Source organism: Dama dama, chromosome 7 (assembly GCF_033118175.1).
Source record: "Dama dama isolate Ldn47 chromosome 7, ASM3311817v1, whole genome shotgun sequence".
Taxonomy (NCBI): domain Eukaryota; kingdom Metazoa; phylum Chordata; class Mammalia; order Artiodactyla; family Cervidae; genus Dama; species Dama dama.
The window spans coordinates 15,251,014-15,276,435 of record NC_083687.1 but is presented as its reverse complement, the minus strand read 5'-3'; the positions used below and the strand labels follow the sequence as shown (position 1 = coordinate 15,276,435).

General features: G+C 40.2%; 1 protein-coding gene across 2 annotated transcripts in view; it reads right to left on the bottom strand.

The window, feature by feature from the left end:
• Nucleotides 1–25,422, bottom strand: part of DNAH8 (dynein axonemal heavy chain 8) — a 318,410-nt gene that overhangs the window by 48,784 nt on the left and 244,204 nt on the right. For both annotated transcript variants that reach the window (XM_061146069.1, XM_061146068.1), the window contains exons 79-82: nt 16,347–16,420; nt 13,305–13,457; nt 12,765–12,920; nt 1,483–1,599 (exon numbers count right to left, since the gene is read on the bottom strand). In XM_061146069.1, coding sequence (XP_061002052.1) covers nt 1,483–1,599; nt 12,765–12,920; nt 13,305–13,457; nt 16,347–16,420 — 500 coding nt within the window. The remainder of the gene's footprint in view (nt 1–1,482; nt 1,600–12,764; nt 12,921–13,304; nt 13,458–16,346; nt 16,421–25,422) is intronic.

Genomic DNA, 25,422 nt, shown 5'->3' with positions numbered 1-25,422 from the left:
TTTTAAAAAAGTTTCAGTACATTGGGGGTAGGAGAAGTAAGGATGCTTGATTTTTATTTACTTTCTCTTGGTTAAAATTTTATTTTTCAGCTACATTGCCTTTCAAAGCAACTATTTCAAGATAACTGTCATTTGTACATACAAAAATGATAAACAATCACAGATACGAACCCATATAATTTTTTTTCATCAAAATGTCATTCTCAAATTTAATATCCCTTTGTAATTTCTAGGAAAAATGATGGTTTGATTCTAGATTTCTCCCCAAGCCAGATAACAGTTCATCATGGCTCACCCTCATCATACTGGTGGTGGAGAATCTATGATTATCTTTGTGAGAAGGTATCTACTCTGGGAAGGAAGAGAGAGAGAGACGGCAGGCAACTCCTATTTACTGAGCCCTGACTACACACCATACGTTGTGCTTTCACAAATACTAACTTGTTTATTCCTCTTGGAAACCATGACCATTTTATAAATGAAGAAACAGGTTCTGAGAGGCTCATAAACTTGCTCAAAATCACAGAATAAAAAACAGATTTCAAACTCTTGGGACACACACGTGAAAGAACAACCGAGTTTGTGTTCTGAGCTCAGTGACCCTGAGGAAGTCCATTGTTCTCTTTAGCCTAGTGTTAGCCACTCAGTCCTGTCTGACCCTTTGAAACCCCATGGACTATGCAGCCCGCCAGGCTCCTCCGTCCATGGGATTCTCCAGGCAAGAATACTGGAGTGGGTGGTCACTCCCTTCTCCAGGGATTGAACCCAGGTCTCCTGCATTGCAGTCAGATTCTTTACCATCTGAGCCACCAGGGAAGCCCTTAGCTTAGTACCTCATCAGTAAAACAGGGATGATAGTAATGCCTTCTGAATCTGCCTCACCCAGTTGTGAAAATAAGAATGAGAGCCTGCACACGTGAGCACCTTGAAATCTGTGAAGTGCTACACGACCAGTGATCATTGTTACAAATCACTGCCATTTATTTGCACAGAATCTGTTAAGATGCGACTTAAGGTGCAAACGGAATTTCACATGGGCTGGGAGATAACATTCTTACTTCAGAGGATTCTGAGGTAGCATGAGTGAGATGAAGGAAGGAAAGTCTGATTCAAGGCACACTTTCTCCAGAAGTACACTGAGGATGTGACGTGAAGAAGGCTGTGCTGTTTCTGAAAACAACGAGTTCATCCATCACAGCTTTGACTGTGATGTGCATGTGCTTGGGAGTGACAAGAGGTGGGGTGAGGCTGGGGAACACAAGTGTGAAATGGAGAGCCCCAGTGCAGTCCGATGGGCAGCAGAGGTGTGACTGGAAATGGCTGGTTCGGTAAACAGGTGATTGGAATGACTAATCCCTTTTGGAAGAACTGGGGGGAACCTTAGCAGGGTCACTGCATATCCCAGACTGCAAATGTCTGTAGAACTTTGATTTAAAGACAGCAGTGAAAACAAACAAACAAAAAAGAAATAATTTCACTCACTTTCTTAATGTCGCATTCATCAAGGTGATTCTGAATAAACTGAACGCTGGCTGAAAAGTCGGCAGAATTGAATTCATAGGGAATATTCCATCCTAAGGGACCAAATTTGCGTCGCTCCTTAAAAACACCAAAGAAAAGTAAGTACTGACTGAGATTTTTAACTTATATTGCAGCTGATTCCTTTTTATTATTAAAACAAACTACAGTAAAAGGAAGGCATGATACTGAAGTAAGTTGACATTATGAAAGAATATAGCCCAAACCAGTATATGGTTTGGGACACAGCAAACATTAGAAATACTTTTCCTTGGCTCTAGATGGTTGACAAAAGCAAATCTCCGACTATTTGCCAAATGGAGTCCAGGGTTTGAAAAGTCTAGGTCTCCACTGTCAGCTCAAAAAAGTGCAGTAGGTGCTCAATAAATAGTTGTTGAATGAATTCACTTATTCTAAATTGGACTCTTGAAAGTTTCAAATGTTAAATGTAAGGGTTTGAATTTTTGCTTTTCAAGTTGCTTTTCAACCTAAGCTCACAAGGGTGTTCAGACTCCCTGCTAGTATCACTTTGTAATCCTGCAGTTTCAGATTTTGAAAACTAAACATTTTCTATTGTAAAACATGACATAACTGCCTTCAAACATATTGCCCTTGTTTGTTCTCTCCTGTGAAACAGGGTTAATCATTTCAAATCATCAAATTACTCATAAATAATCAAACAGGGCTCAAGCCAAATGACTCAATTTTTTTAATATTCTGAGACCATTTTAAAGGTATTGTGAGTGTTAGAACTGATATTTCCAGACCCTGATCACCTAGCAAACCACATATATTAACTCACATGTTACCATACCATCAGCTTTCCCTGCCTCAGCACACAATAAGTCTAAGAAAAGTTCAATTATATATTCAGGTTAGCTCCTGACCTTTGATCCAAGTGTCACTCACGTGGAGAGTAGAATCCTGATACATCTGTGGGAAGATATAATTCTACTTCTCTACCTCTAAATGTATACTAGCTTTTCTTTCTCTTTTTTGCCTTCCCTAACCCAACACATATACACAGACACACACACACACACACAGTTTTCACAAGCCATTCCAATACTTCTTTCTGCAGCTGTTCCATGCTTTAGACCATGAATAACACTACCATTTAAAGGAATCTAAATGAATTTTAATTTGGGCAAATTCACGGACAAGTCAGAGAAGAAACTGAGAAAAGGAGAAGCTTTAATTACTGATTTTTGGTAAAGAAACCACCTGCCAAGGCAGGAGACACAAGAAATGCAGGTTTGATCCCTGGGCCAGCAAGATCCCCTAGAGAATGAAATGGCAAACTGCTCCAGTATTCTTGCCTGGAAAATTCCATGGACAGAGGAGCCTGCTGGGCTACAGTCGATGGAAGTCACAAAGAGCTGGACATGACTGAACACACACAGCACAGGATATGCTTTTAAGCATATCCTAAATCAAAATTAATTTGGGTCCAGATGTCCTGGCCCTGGGAAATCAGAGGGCAAACAACCCTTAGAAATGTAAACCACTACCATTATTTCTAGAACTGTTCTTCTTTAGATTGTGTTGTCAGGTATCAGGCATTTGTATGGAGGGACTTCCATTTCCACTCTAGCTAATTAGATCAAAGGTGGACAACCAGCCCAAGACCAACAACATCCCCTCTCCCAGGAATTTGAACTTAAGAGTTCAGAATTGGTATTCAGAGTTTGTCCTAATCAGAGCTCACTGAGGTGAGCCTCGTCCAGGTTGTTCCAGGAGCAGGGGTGGCTTGGAGGTTCTATAGGACATTAACACAAAAATGCATTCGGCTAACCCTTGAGTCTCTAGAATTCCTTCCATCTTGAAGACTTCAAAGTGAAAAATGCAAAAATACACTTATAATTAAAATGCACATGTTTTCCCATTAAAAGAGAGAATCATCTCTAAAATAGTTTTACCCATTTTGACTTAGTTTTTAAAATTTACTGGTCAATTAGACAGGAGACTGAATGAAGAATAATTCTTCCTTTCCAATTACTAAAGCTGCTTAAATTGGCTCTACAGAAACATTCCCATTTACGTGCACTGAGTGAATGCAATTCAGTTGTTCCTTAAAATGCAGTCTTTGAAAACCATCCTAATGCTGAGATTTGCTTCATTTTACATGACTAGCAATTTTTATTCGTGAACATTCACTTCTTAGGCTGGTTCACTAAAATCACAGATGGTTTAATTCCTCTTGGAAAAAAGGACAAAATCTAGGTATATTTTCTTTCACAAATGAGGTCATTTCACTTTATTGCTATGTTTTTTGTACTTATTGATTCCTATAAGTGACAGTTAAGAAAAAACAACACCTAAGTAGCACCTTGGATTTATATCAGGATAGACGCAAACCATTGGGACCTAAGAACTCATTTGGAAGCTCAAAAGCAGAGGGCTTTGCTAGAATTTGGAATATTTGGAATACTGAACCTCTCCAATCCAATTAGTGTTTTTTAAATTATGAGTCCTGGGTGATATCATAGAAAAATATTAGAGTCAGTGCATTTGCAAGAAGTTTTAATCTAGCTAAGAAAATAAGACTTAGAAACAAGGGAAGGACAACACGGTAGTAAGTATAATTAACTGTCAAAATTTCACAGACGTTAAGCTTGAAGAAGACATTCAATCAAGGGCTCCTGGGAAGAACGAAACTGCAGCTGGTCTTTGAACAGAAGGGAGAAAAGACTCCTGAGCTTGGTCAAGGTCAGGAGCAAAGACAGGAGTACAGAGCTCATGATCTCCAGAAGAAGGCTGTAGAACTGTGCCACGGCAGCAGGGGACAGCCTCTGCTGAGGATATCTGGAACCACAGCCCCACGTGATGATTCAGGGGTGGATGGAACACAAGACAGATTTGAACATCAGGAGAAAGAGCTAAAACCTGACTCAGCAGAAAGGAGTTGTTAATCCATTATTAAGCTGGAGAGTCATGATTTTAGCAAGACTAGTCTACTCCCTTGGAGAAGGAAATGGCAACCCACTCCAGTATTCTTGCCAGGAGAATCCCAGGGACGGGGGAGCCTGGTGGGCTGCCGTCTATGGGGTCGCACAGAGTCGGACACAACTGAAGTGACTTAGCAGCAGCAGCAGCAGTCTACTCCCTACTGAATTTAACCAATACAATTCCTTCTTTCTGTTTCAAAGGATATATAAAACACAACTACCAATGCAATATGGACAATGTGGAATCCTCCACAGAACACCGAAGAGAAGCTGTTCAATGGAATCATCATTTTAACGATGTCAAAGCCATTTTATGTTAGAATCTACCTCAGCCTAACGATCCTCTCTCCCACAGTCCAGGGCAGAATCATTTCAGGCTCATCTTCAAAGCAAGGCTCTCTTTAGAGCATTGCATCCTATTTATTTAATAACTGGAGCTAACATAAAATGAAAAATAAAATCCATCCTGGCCAATATAAGAGAAACATCAATGGGTTAAAATAATTAACAGAAATAGTCAGAACCCCTGGGAAAAACTATACAGGAACGTGTAAAAGATATTTTTTTAAAAAATTCTGTTAATATAATTATTTTCAAGAGATTTGCACTAAGAACTTTATTATCACACCTCCCCAAAGCAAGAACTGGTATTCAGACTATTAAATTTTAATTGAGTATTTGTCAAGGCTTAAACCTTAAAGTCAGAAAAGTAAACACTTTTATGAATGAGGAACTGTTAACAGTGGTAATCCCTGAGCCCCACAGATATGGCCATTTTTATTAAATATTAACAAATATTTTAAGAGCCATGGTAAAATTTCCAAGTGTGCAACTGCCCCTGCAGGCAGTCTGAGCTGCTAATCAAAGACTCTTGTAATAAACCTCACAGAGTTGTGTATCAAACATGGGCCTCAATATGGCAAGCCAAAGTGAGAAAGAGAAATATCCAAACCATGAAAAGGACATAAAAATGACTAACGACACCTCCCCCAAGGGCAGTGGCTCTTGGACAGTTATTCTCCATTCTCACTGAAAACTAGAATCACTGGGGAAGTTTTGCAAAGGTCTGAGAACTTCACCACAATGCCTCTTCCAGGGGATTCTGGATCAAGGCAGTGGCTGAGGATCCAGTCATTAAGATGAGATGCTTAAGAGAGATGCTTAAGATGTTCACAGGTTCAATTTGCTGGACCACTGCTTAAGATGCTCAGGGTCCAACGTGGTATGCCACAAGGGGCAGTACATGGATCATCAGTGGGAACGAAACAGCCAGCGTTTTCCCGACCTTCTGCAGGAAGTGTTGGTAGGACGCTACAGACGGAATTGTTAGGTTTCAGAAGACCCAGACTTTGGTGGAGTATATATTTAAAACTAAAATCCTGAAGGGTGAGTGTGGGCTTGCTCTGAAGCCCAGGATAGTGCTACATTGAAGCTTCTGGGAAACGGTAGTGAGAGAATATTGACACCAGAGGGATGCTTCCCTTGCAAGTCATCTTTCAGAGGATGCAGGAATTGTTCTCAAGAAGTAGTGGCCAAGTAAGTGGAGGCCTGCATCAGGGCGCTGGGATGAAAGGCTCCCATGGGGAGGGCAGGAGGACTGGCTGGCCGAGGCAGAGACATCAGCTGGCTGCAGTGAGAGCTGACTCGGCAGCAGTAACCTGGAAGCCAAGTTCCTGGAGGAGGAGGGAGGGAAGCCGGGGGAGTCGGGAGTGAGCAGAACTTGGTGCAGAATTGGTTGGTGCACCTATGCACGTTTCCATGGCGGCACCCAGGTCAACCCCTCCCCCTGGGTAAGCCTGCTCCCACTTCAAGACACCCTCCGCCACTCTTCTACCCAAGAAAGTTGTCCTTGACCAGTCAAATCTACTTCCCCTCCTTACAGGAGCGGAGGGGTGCTCATTTCGTCCTCCACAACAAGAGTAGGGTCCACATAGCACATGATGCCCTTGAGCTGGGGTGCATGAGGCCAAACCATGGTTCGGGAGGAGAAACACACTGGAGGGCAGGTGGGGGGTGACTGTTTTACCACTAGGTCCTGCCTTATCATGTGTGATGGACTCCAACATGAACCCTGGGAAGTGAGCAGACCCTTCCCAGAATAGACCCCCCCCATACATACACACCATGTCCTCCACCTGCCTTTCATCTGTAGAAAAACTTTAGTCAAAAATTTAATCAGAGAGGTGAGAAAATACAAAAGGAAGAAATAATAATAGCTTAGTCATTAAAAAAAAGTGTCAAGGACCTTTGGTTCTTCCTCAAGGACTACAGACAATACTCTGAGCCACATCCTTTGAGTTGTTTTACAGTCTGGAACCACCACCAGGTAGGAGAAGTTAACTGTATATTGCCCACAAGCACATACGCCTCAGACCAGCTGGAACCAAACAATGGATGATGCTGACTCCTTCTTACCTCACCACCCACCAGTCAGAAGAATGTCCACGAGCTAACTATAAGACTCCTCACTACCCTCTCCAGGGTGGTAAACTCAGTTTCAAGAGCATTAGTCCACTGTGGCCCACTTTGCCTGACAAAACAATAAAGCTATTCTCTTCTACTTCACCCAAAACTCTGTCTCCACGTCAGCACTGTCTTGCCAGCCCTGGAGAACAGACGGTGAGTTTTGGCATCAACTTCTCTAGTCCAGAAGCTTCAGCTTATGTGACATGAACCAATTCTCTCTTCTTTCATTCAGTCTCTAAAGGACAAAAGTGCACACATCATGTTTGTATAAAGCAAGGGATATCCAGGAAAATTTGGAAGAATCAATTCACTGATTAACAAATCAGGCATTTGGCTTTTATATCCAACAACAGAAAAATATAAGCCAAAATCTTTCTTTTCAGAATAGTCCTTCCTATAACAGTTGTGTCTTAAACCCTAACATGCACACAAATCACTTGGGCATCTTATTACAACGCAGATTCTGATTCAGCAGATCCAGGGTGGGCCCTGAGATGCATCTTGTAGAAGTCTCCAGGTGACATGGATGCTGCTGACCCAGGACCACAAGTCCCTAAAGAAATCTGGATTTTTCTATCAGACTGGCTCGATCCTAACCGATTTACTTTGATTCATAGACCTACCATTCCACGTTCCTATGTAATACTGTTCTTTATATCACTGGACTTTACTTTCAGCACCAGACACATCCACACCTGGGCATCATTTCTGCTTTGTCTGTCTCTTCATTCTTCCGGAGCTACTTCTCTGCTCTTCCCCAGTGGCATACTGGACACCTACTGACCTAAGAAGCTCATCTTTCAGTATCATATCTTTTTGCCTTTTCACACTGCTCATGGAGGTCTCAAGGTTCCAGTTTGTGGATCACCCACCTGGTGACTTTATGGGAGGGTCAATGGTGACCTCCTCCAAGAGGACTTATGTCACATGCTGCACCTCCCAGGACTGCTATCAGCACACCTGTCCCCACAGCAGGCCACCACGGACCCACACCTGCTCAGGAGACCCTGAAACACTCACAGGCAGGTCTGCTTCAGTCTCTGGTGGGAGTCACTGCTCCTTTCCCTGGGTCCTGGTGCATGCAAGGTTTTGTTTGTGCCCTCCAAGAGTCTCTGGCGTGCATGAGAGAACACACTGGTCACAACAAACACCCTCTTCCAATAACACAAGAAACGACTCTACACATGGACATCACCAGATGGTCAATGCCAAAATCAGATTGATTATATTCTTTGCAGCCAAAGATGGAGACGCTCTATACAGTCAGGAAAAACAAGACTGGGAGCTGACTGTGGCTCAGATCATGAACTCCTTATTGCCAAATTCACACTTAAATTGAAGAAAGTGGGAAAACCACTAGACCATTCAGATATGACCTAAATCAAATCCCTTATGATTATACAGTGGAAGTGAGAAATAGATTCAAGGGATAAACAGAGTGCCGGAAGAATGACCGATGGAGGTTTGTAACAGGAGATGGTAACCAAAACCATTCACCCAAAAAGAAATGCAGCAAGGCAAGATGGTTGTCTGAGGAGGCCTTACAAATAGCTGAGAAAAGAAGAGAAGCAAAAGGCAAAGGAGAAAAGGAAAGTTATACCCATCTGAATGCAGAGTTCCAAAGAGTAGTAAGGAGAGATAAGAAAGCCTTCTTAAGTGAACAATGCAAAGAAATAGAGGAATACAATAGAATGGGAAAGACTAGAAATCTCGTCAAGAAAATTAGAGATACCAAGGGGACATTTCATGCAAAGTTGGGCAAAAGGACAGAAACAGCAAGGACCTAACAGAAGGAGAAGAGATTAAGAAGAGGTGGCAAGAATACACAAAGAACTATACAAAAAAAGGTCTTAATGACCTGGATAACCACAATGGTGTGATCACTCACCTAGAGTCAGACATCTTGGACTGTGAGGTCAAGTGGGCCTTAGGAAGCATCACTACAAACAAAGCTAGTGGAGGTGATGAACTTTCAGCTGAGCTATTTCAAATCCTAAAAGATGATGCTGTTATATTGCTGCACTCAATATGCCAGCAAATTTAGAAAACTCAGCAGTGGCCACAGGACTGGAAAAGGGCAGTTTTCATTCTAATCCCAAAGAAAGGCAAAGTCAAAGAATGTTCAAACTATCACACAGTTGCAACTATTTCACATGCTAGCAAAGTAATGCTCAAAATCCTTCAAGCTAGTCTTCAACAGTATGTGAACCAAGAACTTCCAGATGTTCAAGCTGGGTTTAGAAAAGGCAGAGGAACCAGCAATCAAATTGCCAACATCTACTGGATCATAGAAAAAGCAAGAGAATTCCAGAAAAACATCTACTTCCACTTCATTGACTATGCTAACGCCTTTGACAGTGTGGATCACAACAAACTGTGGAAAACTCTTAAAGAGATGGAAATACCAGACCACCTTAACTGCCTCCTGACATATTTGCATGCAGGTCAAGGAGTAACAGAATTGGACATGAAACAACAGACTGGTTCCAAATTGGGAAAGGAGTATGTCAAGGCTGTATATTGTTCACCCTGCTTATTTGACTTAAATGCAGAGTACATCATGCAAAATGCCAGGCTGGATGAAGCACAAGCTGGAATCAAGTTTGCTGGAAGAAATATCAATAATCTCAGATATGCAGATGACACCACCCTAATGGCAGAAGGTGAAGAGGAACTAAAGAGCCTCTTGATGAAAAAGAGGAGAGTGAAAAAGCTGGCTTAAAATTCAGCATTAAAAAAACTAAGATTAAGACATCCGGTCCCATCACTTCATGGCAAATAGATGGGGAAAGAATGCAAATAGTGACAGATTTTATTTTCTTGGGCTCCAAAACCACTGTGGACAGTTACTGTAGCCATGAAATTAAAAGATGCCTGCTTCTTGGAAGGAAAGCTACGACAAACCTGAAAGTGAAAGTCGCTCAGACGTGTCCTACCCTTTGTGAACCCATGGACTGTATAGAATAGTGGAGAGGGTAGCCTTTCCCCTCTCCAGGGGATCTTCCAAACCCAGGGATTGAACCCAGGTCTAGACAGCATATTAAAAAGCCAAGATATCACTTTGCCAACAAAGGTCCATATCGTCAAAGCTATGGTTTTTCCAGTAGTTCTGTATGGATGTGAGAGTTGGACCATAAAGAAGACTGAGCACTAAAGAATTGATGCTTTGGAACTGTGGTGTTGGAGAAGACTCTTGAGAGTTCCTTGGACAGAAAGGAGATCAAACCAGTCAATCCCAAAGGAAATCAACCCTGAATACTCATTGGAAGGACTGATGCTGAAGCTGAAGCTCCAATACTTTGGCCACCTGATGTGAAGAGCCAACTCATTGGAAAAGACCCTGATGCTGGGAAAGACTGAGGGCAGGAGGAGAAGAGGGTGACAGAGGACATTTTGTCTAACTGAAAAACATTAAAACATTTCTCTAATTGAAACTAGAATGGAGGATGTGGGGTGGGGGGAAATGCTTGAATTATCCACACTTCTTGTGTAATCATAGAGCTGGACAACAGAATGTTAGAAATGGGAAAAATCTTGAAAGATCACTTCCTTCTGCCTTGAAACACAGAGATGGGGAAACAGAGGCCCCGAAAGGGACAAAACTGGACTGACTTTATGTAGCTAACTGATGCCACAACAAGTCTAAAGCCCAGGCCTCCTGACTCTCTATGAAGTGCTCTAATACACTATGATCAGATTTTAAGAGATCTTCACAATTTTTTTTTTTTTTTCTCATAGACATGCCACTGTGAACTTCATGGCCCTAGCAATGGAGATTTTTTTTGTTTGTTTTAATCCAAATACAAGTCACATTAAGTGCAAGTACACTTTGGCTCCATGACTGGCCCAGAGTCCTTTTCTTCTTTTTAGCACTTGGATAATGGCCACTAAAAACACAGATTGCTGTCTTGACTGTATGGAAAATACCCCCAATCGTCTATCCATGATAAGCATGGTGGAAAAGTTGAATCATCATTACTAGGAAAAGAATCATAAAATTTGCTATTTGTGAATTGGGCATTAAATATCAGAGTTAAAGCAATATTTGTATTAGAGTGTGATAAGGTCTAGCAAACCCAACAATTCCCAGATAAGAATGTATGAAATCGGCTTCAGTGACTTAAAAGCCATAATTTACAATCAATCCAGAGGCCACAGTGGAACTTAGTAAAAATAACCACCCACAAAGCATTTATTCTGATTCTAACTTCTCAGGGTGGGGGGCAGAGAAATACCAGTTGCGACAGGGAACCTGCAGGTAAACACGCCCAGTATTTCCTGGGGTGGGCACCCAATTCCCCTCCATTTTTGGGCAGGACAGGAAAGATGAGGTCAAGCTCTGTGGGCCACTGGGCACAGTTGAACCATGACTCCTGGTTCAAACCAGCTGATTTATTTTGTTCTCACTCCAACTTCAGGAAAAGAAGAAATGTAGCAAAGAGTTCAAGGAGCCCCTTTATCTCTCTGTGGAATCAAGAGTAAATCAACTACATTAAAATTACATAGCCTGGACTTCCCTGGTGGTCCAGAGGTTAAGAATATGCCTGGCAATGCTGGGGACACAGGTTCAATCCCTGGTCCAGGAAGATTCCACATGCCACAGGGCAACTAAGCCAGAGAGCCACCAACTATGGAGCCCACAAGCTCAAGAGCCCACGCTCTGTCACAATGATAGAAGCCCATGCACCACAACTCTCTCTAATAACTCCCACTCACCACAACTAGAAAAAGCCTGTGTTCAGCAACGAAGATCCAGTGCAGCCAAAAACAAATAAATTACTGATTTTTAAAATTATATAGCTTTCAAATACAGAACAAAATCCAAAATCCAAATATAGAACAAAGTGGTAACAAATGAAAAACAAAAAACAAAACCCTTAGAGACATTGCTGGGTAGCCACACAGTACAAGCAAATCGGAAACAATCTGAAGACAACAGCTGACCCCTATGACTCATCTGCCAAACACCATGACCACCACTGTCCCAGTGGGGAGGAGGGTCAAAACACACTTGCATCCGAGGCAGGCAACATGGGGTCTGACTCCTAGATTCACCATTTAGGAAGGACCTTAACCTCTCTGAGTCTCAATTTCCTCATTTTCCAGATGGTGATAAATCCTACCCTGAAAGGTGGTTATTAGTATCACATGAGATGGTATATATAACATTGCCTAACCTCTCCGAGTCTCAATTTCCTCACTTTGCAGATGGTGATAAATCCTACCCTGAAAGGTGAATGTTAGTATTACATGAGATGGTATAGAGAACACTGCCGGACAGCACAGGCAACTTTCAAGATCCAGTTCCTATCAGAGTAATTCGTTGGTTCATCCCACAAACATTTATTGAGCTCTGGCACTGCTGTAGCTGCTGCTGTGACAAGTGGAGACTGAGCAGTTATAAAAGGACAGAGTCATTGCTCTGGAGAATCTCACACTCTAGGGGCCGAGATGGGGGATGGGGGGCAGGAGGATGCATTAAACACATAAGCAAATATTATGCACATCCTGTGCCAGATGGGAAGAAAAGTGCCATGAAGAACAAAGAAAGTGAGGTGAGGACCCTAGGGAGTGGAGCCGGGGGTCAAACACAACATCATTCAGTTCAGTTCAGTCGCTCAGTCATGTCCGACTCTTTGCGACCCCATGAATCACAGCACGCCAGGCCTCCCTGTCCATCACCAACTCCCGAAGTTTACTCAAACTCACGTCCATCGAGTCGGTGATGCCATCCAGCCATCTCATCCTCTGTCGTCCCCTGCTCCTCCTGCCCCCAATCCCTCCCAGCATCATTAGCATCTTCTAAAAGTGCAAACGGTTCCTAGAAGTTACCTGCACAGTGGAGTGTAAAAACGCTACAGTGTAAAGCATTGGCTTCCACATGGGTAAATTACTGATATCCAGAAGGTCTTGATTAATTCCGGCAAATGTTCTTTTCAGACCTGCGCGAACGCCTTGGGGTGGCTCATTAGTGAATTTGAGAGAAGTCTGTCATAAAAAACAAATAGTGAAAAAAAAAGGTAAATAGTACTTTTGTTTCTATAAATTACCGTGAAGGATAAAATAGAAATGACAATACATCAGAAAACAATATGCTTGTGGTACATAAAAAGGCACCGTGTAAACTAGCTACACTGATTAGAGCTAAAACCCAATAAATTAATACCACATCTTATAACTCTCCTGTGGGAATATTTACTATATAACCTTGATGATTATAGTCAAGGTTTTGACGATAATGGCATTAAGGTTTTACACTGCAGACTTGCCCCAAAAAAGCCTGTTACGTCTGCCATCTTTCAGTAATGACAGAAGTGTCATCTTCATTTGTGTAACTCTCAAGGAAAAGACACTCATCTCATGGTAACAAACCTGAAGCAATGTAATGGGAAAACGAACGTGCGGCTCGGTAGTTATCCACACTCGGAAGGTGTCATCGATGGTCTCTGTGATGGTTAAAGTCTCCAGCAATTCTTCCATGAATTCCAGGCCAAGGTGACAATTCTGCAGCAACACCCAACCACCCTGTATTCAAAATGACTTCATGTTAATTCCTCATAACTTTTTTGCTATGATTTTAATAAAACAAAGTGTACATACAAATATTTTTTAAACTTTTGCTCGGGGCATGTGAATACTCTGTTTTAAGCACATATATGTTAATAGAATTATTATATGTCAATACAAACTTTTTTTTTCCTGCTTCTGGTAAAGCTGGTTACTTGGAATCAAGCAATTTCAAAATGAATGTTACTCTGTCACCCCTGGTTCAGAAGGGAACAGAAATTAAAACGGAGTCAGACTTTATTAAGTACAGTGTGTGCACCATCTAATGGTGGGAATGGGTATTTTGGAATTTGTAACTTGTCCTGCCTAAGGTAAATCAGAAGGGACTCACGCCAAAGCCAAGCCATCCATTGTCGCTAAGAGATGCACATAACCTCATGAAAGTTGGAGGAGTTGACGAAAATTCATCAACAGTCAAGTTAGGAAGAAAACAGAGAATTTTATTAGAGCCAAACTGAGGATTATAGCCTGAGAGACAGACTCAGAGGCTCTGACTGTCCCACCTATTAGAAGTCAAAGGCACAGTCATACACATTTTCAAGACAAAGGATCATACATCAAAATGACATGCTGACATTTCACATGAAGTTCACCAGAGATACACAGTCCAGGTAAGCATCTACAAAGACAGCAACAAGTCACCATGCTAATCTTTAAGAAGCTACATTGTTAGTGTCAAAGAAACGGGGGGAAAACAACCTGATCTTGGCGTTGGAGCGGGCATTCCCACCTCTGAGGAGGTCTGGTTGATGCATAATGCAGACACACACTGCAGAGGGGACGCAGGAGGCCCAGACGAGCAGACAGAGCCAATTTTACGCTACAGTTTTCTTCTGCTGCCTTGAAATACAAATTTTACTTCACCAGAGGCAATACATTTGGTGACATTTGCTACCAGTATTCTTGCCTGGAAAATCGTATCTACAGAGGAGCCTGGTGGGCTACAGTCCGTGGGGTCGCAGAGTCGGACACAACTGAGTGACTGAGCATGCCTGCTACCGTAATACTAAATCCTTTTTAAAAATTTATTTGTTTTTAATGGAAGGATAATCGCTTGACAACGTTGTGTTGGTCTCTGCCATCCATCAACATGTATCAGCCATAGGTATACATATGTCCCCTCCCTCTTGAGCCTCCCTCCGCCTCCCACCCCAATACTAAATCTTATTCTTTGTCATCACTCCTCCCAGATGTTCCTGAAACCACAAAGTTTATTAAGCACTATCTAAATATTGACAAAACCTTAACAATACGTCACATAACCATCACAGTTCTATAAGAACATAGTTTACTAGCCAGCTGATGCTTTGATATACTTTATGCAACAAGATCAAATAAATACAGCTACAAGTTATTGAGCTCAGTATACATATATATATATGGCATGTATATTATGCCTTATACTGCAAGAGAAAATACAACTCAGATTGGCTTAAACAGCAAAGGGGACTTTTTGGTCTAGACAACCAGACCGTCAAGAAGATGAACTTCATGGTCAGAACTCTGGGTCCTTGTGGATCCAGTTACTCTCTGATTCCCTGCTCTGAATTCCACAATGTCAGCTTTATCCTAAATCTTTCAAGTGACAATGTGGTTGTACCTGTTCATGCTTATTATCGGTATTGTTGTTATTATTTGTTTTGTTTTGTTTTTGCCTATGCCACATGGCATCTGGGATCTTAGTTCCCCAACCAGGGATCGAACGCACACCCCCTGCATTGGAAGCTCAGAATCTTAACCATTAGACAGCCAGGGAAGTTCTGTTTGTTTTTTTTATAATGCCAATATTATCAATATTTATCCCACCTTGAGATGCAGCAGAACACAGAAGTTATTAAAAAAAAAAACTACTATTCCAAAGAAAGTTAATGTGAATGCTGTATTCAAATTTAAAAGCTTCTCACTCATGGAAACTAAAGAAATTATTTAAGGCCCAAAGTCAAACAGTCAGATCATTCAACAGACTGAATCATTTTATCTGAGTAAAAATAATTATATATAATAGCTTTGGTATATATAAATTAAATACCATATATTATTGAATTTAATTAACTGATAAAGATTAAGGCTTAAGGCACTTGAGAATTAATGGTTAGCCTGAAAACTTGATGACCCAAGCAGAGTTTTAGCCCATTAACCCTCTCCAGTCATTAATTCCCAGGGAAAAGTTGATAGGGACATTATGAGATCAAAAGTTTAAAAATAAACCAAGATCTTATTTTATTTTTATAAATTGTGCAATTTCTTATTGCTGCTGAAACTGCTATCAACCAAGCTTTTCTAGAAAATTAATGTCCTGTGTATTTATTAGGTGTGATGAAAAATATTTCTCAACATTCCATCCAGCTTGCAATTTTCAGTAAAAACTGTTATCAATATTTAAACATAACACCCTCAAATATTTTTTATTTGCCTGAAACTACCCACTAATGAAAAATGAAAGGCTCACTTTAACCGAAAATTGAAATTTGACTGTCTCAATCTGTCACTTCTTAAGCACTATCTATTAATATTGATCATGACATTCCAAGACTGCTAGAGCTGCATTCTTTATGAACTAGAAAGTGTGTCTGCCAAATTACCAAAAAATATTTAGTGAAAATATAAGTGGAGCATATGCTCTAGAAAATGGAATAAGTATTTTGTGGAGATGTCAGGAGCCAACTAGCTGGAGGTTCAAAATCCTTAAGTAATCGAAGTCTACTCTATATGCATAAATGAAAATGTAAAATTGAGCATCACAGGAATAACACTCTACCCATCACGGAGGTGGTGCTAGGTAGACCAGATGGCCAGAGGAATCATATCAAGAATGTTGCATGAAGAGTAGTTTCCATTGCTACATACCTGCTGCATTGACATCTGAATCAGCTTTCGAGCATGTACTTCTTGTCCTTGGCCCATTGAGATAGTTCTGCATTCTGTAACACAGAAGGATCACTGTGATAAATGTAAATTTTATAACAGGATTGGGATGAAAAATTAATTTCTGAATTGTCATAGCCTCCCTCCCTCTATTGTTTCTAAGGAAACTCTGTTATTCAAATAATTCTGGCTTTTGGTTGTGTTGATGAGAGAAAGGAGTGGAGCAGCCCGGAGGCATGACGTGGAAAGGGAAGGACAAGGAGAGAGAGACAAAAGGCACGAGGCAGAGCTTTTAAAGAGTTCTGGGGTCTCTGGAGATAATGAGCAGACAGACTGATGGGGACAGGCAGCTGCAATGCTATCACAGGTACTTAGAAGGAAAGAGGATTTTTTAGTTTTGCTCTATGTTTTGACTAGAATAATTTTTTGGTGTTTTAGCAGATGTTTCAGTAAAGATTGGATACCAATCTTTTTATTCTTTTGTGATGTCAAGCTTGCAGTGTTTTGTCTGTCTGTTGTTCAGGTTTTGTTTGCCTATTTGTCCATTTTCTGAGATGGAACTCGTAGCAATTCATCCCCATGAGGACTATATTCAGGGGTAACTGCTCCCCAGGATCAAATCCTCTTGGAACTGAGAAAAAGGAGCCTGAAGAAAAAGTGGAAACCACTCCAAGATTAGAGATGTGATAATAATTCAGCAGAATATACACTATTCAGGCTCATTAGTGAATTTGATGTCCTAGGAGGAGAACCACACTTGTGCCTGTCATATGAATTCACTAAACTAGAAGTCTCTGAATCATACTTGGGAAACTGGAATTAGAAATTAACTTTGAAGTAAGCTTCTATGGACCCAGGTCTTCTTTAATTTTAGAGGCATGATCTCTAGATCTCTAGAGGCACAGGGGAAGGAAGTCAGTGGAGACGCTATGAAGCAATGCATGCTTTTGACTTACTCTACTGGATCAGCCTGAATCCTCAGAAAGATGGGCTGCTGTGGTTGGACAAACAATGAGGCTGATTTGGAAACTGCTTGTAGAAGCTACAGAGAATGAGACAAATTCATAGGCTGGAGACAGAAGTATGTCAGGAGCCAGGAAAGAAGCTGCCAGGGCACACCATTTAAAACACAGCACCATGGGGTTAATGGCCAGAGATTCCATGAGTACTGGTAGGGTGTAGCGTTAGAATTATTTGTGGACTCAGCGTCACAAGATGAAACTCGGCAGTGTGTGTCTGAGAGAGGATTGGCAGAGCACTGCTTGAAGAACCAGGAACTGCAATTGTCCATAGGTCACTGAACATAGCTGGATTCTCCCAACAAAGCCCTCATGAATCTCTCCTGCTCAAGGGGAACTAGGCACTGTTCCCAGGGCATCTGAGAAGAACCCACAAACCCTATAAAAAGAAGAAACGGAAGGTGGAACTGGAATGGGAGGAGCCTCTGAATTGTACAAAGAGACACTAGTCTCTCTTGTTTTGGAAGAACCCACAAGCGTTAGGTAGGTCAATGGAGGAAGGTGTGATATGGACAGTAAGTATTTTTTTTTTTTTTTATTAGTTGGAGGCTAATTACTTCACAACATTTCCGTGGGTTTTCTCATACATTGATATGAATCAGCCATAGATTTACACGTATTCCCCATCCCGATCCCCCCTCCCACCTCCCTTTCCACCCGATTCCTCTGGGTCTTCCCAGTGCACCAGGCCCGAGCACTTGTCTCATGCATCCCACCTGGGCTGGTGATCTGTTTCACCATAGATAGTATACATGCTGTTCTTTTGAAATATCCCACCCTCACCTTCTCCCACAGAGTTCAAAAGTCTGTTCTGTATTTCTGTGTCTCTTTTTCTGTTTTGCATACAGGGTTATCGTTACCATCTTTCTAAATTCTATATATATGTGTTAGTATGCTGTAATGTTCTTTATCTTTCTGGCTTACTTCACTCTGTATAAGGGGCTCCAGTTTCATCCATCTCATTAGGACTGATTCAAATGAATTCTTTTTAACGGCTGTGTAATATTCCATGGTGTATATGTACCACAGCTTCCTTATCCATTCATCTGCTGATGGGCATCTAGGTTGCTTCCATGTCCTGGCTATTATAAACAGTGCTGCAATGAACACTGGGGTGCACGTGTCTCTTTCAGATCTGGTTTCCTCAGTGTGTATGCCCAGAAGTGGGATTGCTGGGTCATATGGAAACTATAAAACACTGATGAAAGAAATCAAAGAGGATGCAAACAGATGGAGAAACATACCGTGTTCATGGATTGGAAGAATCAATATTGTCAAAATGGCTATTCTACCCAAAGCAATCTATAGATTCAATGCAATCCCTATCAAGCTACCAACAGTATTTTTCACAGAACTAGACCAAAGAATTTCACAATTTGTATGGAAATACAAAAAACCTCGAATAGCCAAAGTAATCTTGAGAAAGAAGAATGGAACTGGAGGAATCAACCTGCCTGACTTCAGACTCTACTACAAAGCCACAGTCATCAAGACAGTATGGTACTGGCACAAAGACAGTAAGTATTAACATACGAGCGTGAGCCATAATCTATCTCCTCTGCCCTTCCAACTCTTCTGAGACACACTGTTTAAAAGGAAGAACTGGTTTTTGTTCAGGGGTAGCCTGAGTTTCTTATCTCGACCTGGGTAAGAGGTCAAGAAGATACTTAAAGGCACCCCTTCAAAGCAAACCCAGAGTCTGAATGTGACCCCTTCTGGATGCCTACACTCTCATTCCCCTAGTCCATCACCTCATGCCTGTATTCTTGCAGGAGCCTACTAACTGGTGACCTCTCTTCCACTCTTTCCCCTACTAGCTATTCTTCCCACAGCAAACAGAGTATTTGATTGAGTCCTGAATCAGATTATGTCCACCCACTGCTCAGAAACATCCGACGGCTTCTCATTTCATTCTGTGCAAAATCCAGAAACCAATTCAAATTCCGACCTCTATGACCCTACACAAATGGGTCCCATTGATCCTGCAATCTACACACACACACACACACACACACACACACACACAAACACACACACACACTTTTTAGGATCCCACCACCATTCATTCACTCTTCTCCAACTGCGTGGGCCTCCTCCCTCATGTCATCTGAGGTGGTTTTACTTCTTTTCCAGTGTAAATGCCATTTATTTCTTCTTTTGGTCTGACTAAAACTTCTAATACAGTGCTGAGCAGAAGTGCAAGTAGACTTTCTTCTCTTGCTCCTGATGTTTTTGGGAAAATATCTGATCTTTCAGCATTAAGTATGATGTTAGCTGTGGGTTTCTATAGGTGCCCCCTCACCAGGTTGAAGAAGTTCCCTTTTATTCCTAGTTTGTTGAGGGCTTTCATCATGAAAGAATGTTGGGGTTTTTCTAATGCTTTTTCTGCAACTATTGAGATAACTGTGTGATTTTTGTTCTTTATTCTATTAATATAGGGTATTACATTGATTAATTTTCATATGTTGAACCAACCTTGCATTCTTGGGGTAAATCCACTTGGTCATGGTGTAGAATTCATTTTATGTGGTGCTGAATTCAATAGCATTTTGTTGAGAACTTTTGCTTTTATATTCAGCAGGATATTGGTTTCCTTCTACTGTCTTTGTCTAGATTTGGTAGTAATATGGTCTCACAGAATGAGTTGGAAAGTAATCTCTCCTCTTATTTTTTGGAAAGAACTGGTGTTATTCATTAAACATTTGGCAGAATGTGAAGGCATCTGGTCCTGGATTTCCTACAAATCAATCTTTTTACTTCTTAAAGTTCTATTCGGGTTTTCTATTTCTTCCTTAGTCAATTTCAGTAGTTTTCTCTTTCTGATAATTTGCCCATTTCACCTAGGTTATCTAATTTGTTGGCATAATTGTTCATAGTATTCTGTATGATCTTTTCTATTTTTTCAAGTCAATAGCAATGTCCCCTGATAAAAGAAAATTTTACATATTGAGATATGGGAAAGTCATTCTGACTTATACATGAGTTTACTTGAACTTTATGCTAACTAAAACAGCCTGTTTGTGGCCTATCAAACATACATTGTACATCAGCTCTAACTGTCAGAGAAAAGGGTACATTGACCAGAATTAAAGAATGTGTTAAAAATAAAAATTTTATAAATTCTTCCCTTCCTGAGATGTCAGTGCCAGTACTTCTTCAATGATGAGGCTTCCTTTCCAGGTGTCGAGGTATACTGACTTGCTATGTACTTGCTAACCTGTTTTTCTTGAAACTTTGAAGGAATGTATCCTGACTTGTTTGATGTTCTTTGTTCTGACAAGATATGAAACTATGCCGAAACCCATGCTTCTCTGCAGCAGCTCCTCTGACTTATCTGAGAGCTGCCAGTCCTCAGTTTGGCTCAAATAAAATTCTTTTCGATTCCTATTATAGTTTGTTCATTGATTATTTTCATTGACATCCCTCTTTCATTCCTGATTTTAATTATCTTAAGTCTTCTCTCCTTTATTCTTGGTTGGCTAGGACAAAAGTTTGTCAATTTTGTTGATCTTTTCAAAGAAGATACACTTGGTTGATTGATTCTTTGTTGTTTTTCAATCCTCTCTTGCATTTTTTTCATTCAAATATTTATTATTTCCTTCCTTTTGATTGCTTCGGGTTTAGTTTGCTCTTCTTTCCTTGGTTTCTTAAAGTGGAAGCTTCAGTTATTGATCTGCAATCTTTCTTCATTTTTAAAATAGGTTGATAAATATTTGATAAATTTCTGAATAGTCTGGAAAAACTAGATTGATTGACACTGGAATAGTGAGGAAGCTTTGCACTTGAGGAAGTTCAAAAGACAAAGACCAGTGAGAGAAGAGGCAGTGCAGACTGAATTTCCAGAGAGAGTAGGGAAAGCTGCCAGGACATCGTGATGGGGACTGCCAAGAGGAGGAAGGATGCAGAGGATGTTGCGGAAATTGTTTTTGCAGGTATTGCAGCATAATTGTCCTTTGGTGGTATGGGATGTTTTGGTTTTCTGGTTTGTGGACTTTTTTTTCCCCCTTTTTTTGCTGCTTTGAAAGACCTTTAGTAAGATTTCAACTGCTTTTCTATTTCTTCCCAAAATTGGACTTGAGTGTCTTCCACATCTCCTCTTTCTTTTTAAAATTTTTAAAAAATCAAATTAAACAATATATGTTTATAGTGAAAGCTTTGTAAAATACAGGAGACTACAAAGAAGAAAACAAAAATCACCAATATCCTTCCAGAGAGATCTACATTCTAATCTTCTCAGTGCACAATCCACAATCACTTACCCTCATTTCAAAATTCAAAGCACTCTGAAAACTGACAGCTTTGCCACAAAATCACTTTGGTGGTAAAAGCTGACCTGAATGGATATGAGCCTATTTATAGTCTTTATTTATCCCTATCTTTATAAATATTAATACTTTCATCTGCAATGTACTATATAATACATGAAATATTACCTTTCTAAAAGCTGGACAATTCTAATTTCTGCAGTGTATCTGACTGCAAGGGCTTTGAGTAAGAGATTACAGACCTATCCATATTAAAAACTATATATATATGTACAATAATACATATACATGTCATTTTATATATCTACTTCTTAACAGTATGTTGTATTTTATTGTCATTAAGCATTACTGATAAACAGTTTTTAATGGTAGCACAATGTTCCATCATATTAATGCATTCTTGTCAAGTTAGCCACTATCCTTTTGTATATTTGAGACATTTCTAATTTTTTAATATTATAAATAGCACTAGACTTAACATCCTTGTAAATGAATCTTAATGTGCATCTGTCAGTTTGTTTTTATGATAAATTTGTATGTGTAGAATAGTTGGGAAAAAGCACTCAAACATTTTAAAGATTCATGGAAGAGGACTGCCAGTGTCTCTAGCTGAAATAGGATGTTGCAATTCCCAACCCACACTTCCACCTTTTCTTTGGAAACTGGGCAGGGCCCTGTGGAGCCCTCCCAGATACAAAAGTCTCTCCTAGTCCCCCATTTCTTGTCTGTAAGAAAAAGGCTTCAGCCTTCCAGACCTTCCCTGAGTTCCAAAACGCAAATTCAAACAGTTACTGATTAGGGAAGTGAGGAAATGCAGAAACAAAAGAAAAGCAATCTGAAACAGTGCAGGACTTCCCTAGTGGTCCAGTGGTTAAGAATCTGCCTGCTAATGCTGGGGACATGGATTCAATCCCCGATATCTGGGAAGAACCCACATGCTGCAGGGCAAGTAAGCCTGTAGCGCCACAACTACTGAGCCTGTATGCTGCAACTGCTGAAGTCTGCACACCCTAGAGCCCATGCTCTGCAACCAGAGAAGCCATGACAATGAGAAGCCAGTGCATTGCAACTAGAGAGTAACCCTCACTCGCCACAACTAGAGACAGCCCACATACAGCAACAAAGATCCAGAGAGGCCAAAAATAATAAACTATAGCTCAGAGATAGAGTCGTAAGGGATATACATAACGACATATCTTGGAGTTTTTCTTACAGGAACTATTACCCCCACCTAAGCAGAGGATGCTAACTTCAGGCTGAACACATTGTTCCTGGAGCACCACCCTGTTACCTCACCACCAACCAATCAGAACAAAGTCCTACATCCTGCAGCCCTCACCCCAAATTTTGCCTTTAAAAACTCTTCTCTGAAAACCATCAGGAAGTTTGGGTCTTTAGAGCATAAGCTACCCATACTCCTTGTTTGGTCCTTGCAATTAACCTTTCTCTGCTCCAAACTCTGACCTTTCAGTTTGTTTGGCCTCACTGTGCATCAGGCACATGACTTTGGATTCAACGGCAATTTGTGTTTTAATTTTATTTGTGGTACTTTTGACATACCAAAGTTTTAAAACTTCATCCAAACTTCTTTTCCTCTGGTTTTGGATTCTGGTATTATGGTTAAAGAAATCTTAGCCACTCCAGTAGTATCAATATATTCTTTTATAGTTTTTAAAACCTTTTAAAACCTTAATCAACCTAGAATCTACTTTAGAGTTTAATCTGAGATAAAATTCTTGCTTTCTTCTAAAGTTAACCTGCTATGGCAACACTGTTTATTGACTAACCCATTTTTCTTCCACTGATTTGAAATGTGAATCTCATCACAGGCTAAGCCATTGTATATACTAGAGTCTAATTTGGGGCCTTTCATTTTGCTCTATTGATCTGTTTATCTACTCTGAGCCAGTTCCTCACTGATTAAATTATTGCAATTTGATAAAGTTTAGAAATCTGATTGGGCTTGTTCTCCACATTATTCTTTTTCCTTTTCAAGCTGTCTTGGCTATTGTCCATTTGTTACTCTAGATGATCTAAGATCCCTCTACTATCCAATTAGGGGAAAAATGATGTTGGAATTTCAATTAGATTTGCATTCAATTTATAGATTAATTTAGAGACTATTGACATCTTTACAATATTGAATCTTTATAATGGGAATATGCTTTAACTCTCCATTTAATCTATCCTACTTTCATGTCTTTAAGAAAGTTTTATAGTTTTCTTCTAATAGGTATTCTAAAGATTATTTCTCAGTTTTATTTTTATTGAGATACTGAATGGGATTTTTACATTTTATTTTAGAGGAATGTTTCATTGATTTTTAAAAATATATTTATTTTTGTGACCAGCCACCTTACTAAAATACCCTGTTAAATCTAATAGCTTTTCAGTTGATTCATTTGTGTTCTTTAGCTAGACAATTACACTATCTGAAAATAATGATGGCTTTTGTCCCTCTTTTCCAGTAGTTATATCTTTTATTTATGATTCTTACAAAACATTAGCTATATCCTCCACAGTAATACTAAATGAGAGTGGTGATAGCAGACATCTTTATCTTGTTCCTGACTTTAATGGGCATCATGTCTCTAGTTGTTCATCAGAAAGCATGAAGCTGTTTGAAGTTCACATTCACTATCATATTGATACAATATTCTTCTGTTCCCATTTTTCAAAGCCAAATACAAATGCTGAATTTTTATAAAATGCCTTTTTAGCAATTATCAGGGTAATAATATGACAGCGTAAGGAAAAAGTCTTTCACTTGTTGTGATGAGATTTCTTAATACTGTTTCTTTCTCAGATTTGCCCATGCATCCTACTTGATCAAGGCATGTTGCTATTTTTTGCATTTTTTAAATATTTTGCTGAATTCTTCCTGCTTGCACTTAGATTAAGGTCCTTCAGTCAGTTCAGTCGCTCAGCCGTGTCCAACTCTTTGCAACCCCATGAATCGCAGCACGCCAGGCCTCGGGTCCATCACAAACTCCCAGAGTTTACTCAAACTCATGCCCATCGAGTCAGTGATGCCATCCAGCCATTTCATACTCTGTTGTCCCCTTCTCTTCCTGCCCCCAGTCCCTCCGAACACCAGGGTCTTTTCCAACGAGTCAACTCTTCACATGAGGTGGCCAAAGTATTGGAGTTTCAGCTTCAGCATCAGTCCTTCCAGTGAACAGCCAGGACTGATCTCCTTTAGGATGGACTGATTGGATCTCCTTGCAGTCCAAGGGTCTTCTCCAACACCCTTACATTTATATTAATAAGTAGGATCAATCTGTGGTTTTCTTTCTTTGATACAGTAACTATCTTGGTCTGTTTCTGATATCAAGATAATGCTATTCCCTTAAAATACAGAGGAAAATGCATCCTATTTCCTATGTTGTGAAAAGGAATATAGCAAAGTTTTAAAGGACCTACCAAAAATCATTCAAGTTCAGAGTCTTTGCTGAGGTAATAATTTTAAAACTTCTAATTTTCCTCATCTTAATTATTGGTCCATTCAGGCTTTTCAACTTTTTCCAAGAAACTTTCATAAATTTTCTTTTTCTACTTTAATGAGATTTTTAAACTTTTTTTTTTTTTTACCATAACTACATATTATTATCTTATTACTTTTTTCATTTGTATATACTTTTACTCATTTTCTCATTCTTATTTTTGTTTGCTTGCATGTTCAGTCACTTCAGTTGTGTCTGACTCTTTGTGACCCTATGGACTGTAGCCCACCCGGCGCCTCTGTCCATGGGATTCTCCAGGCAAGAATACTGG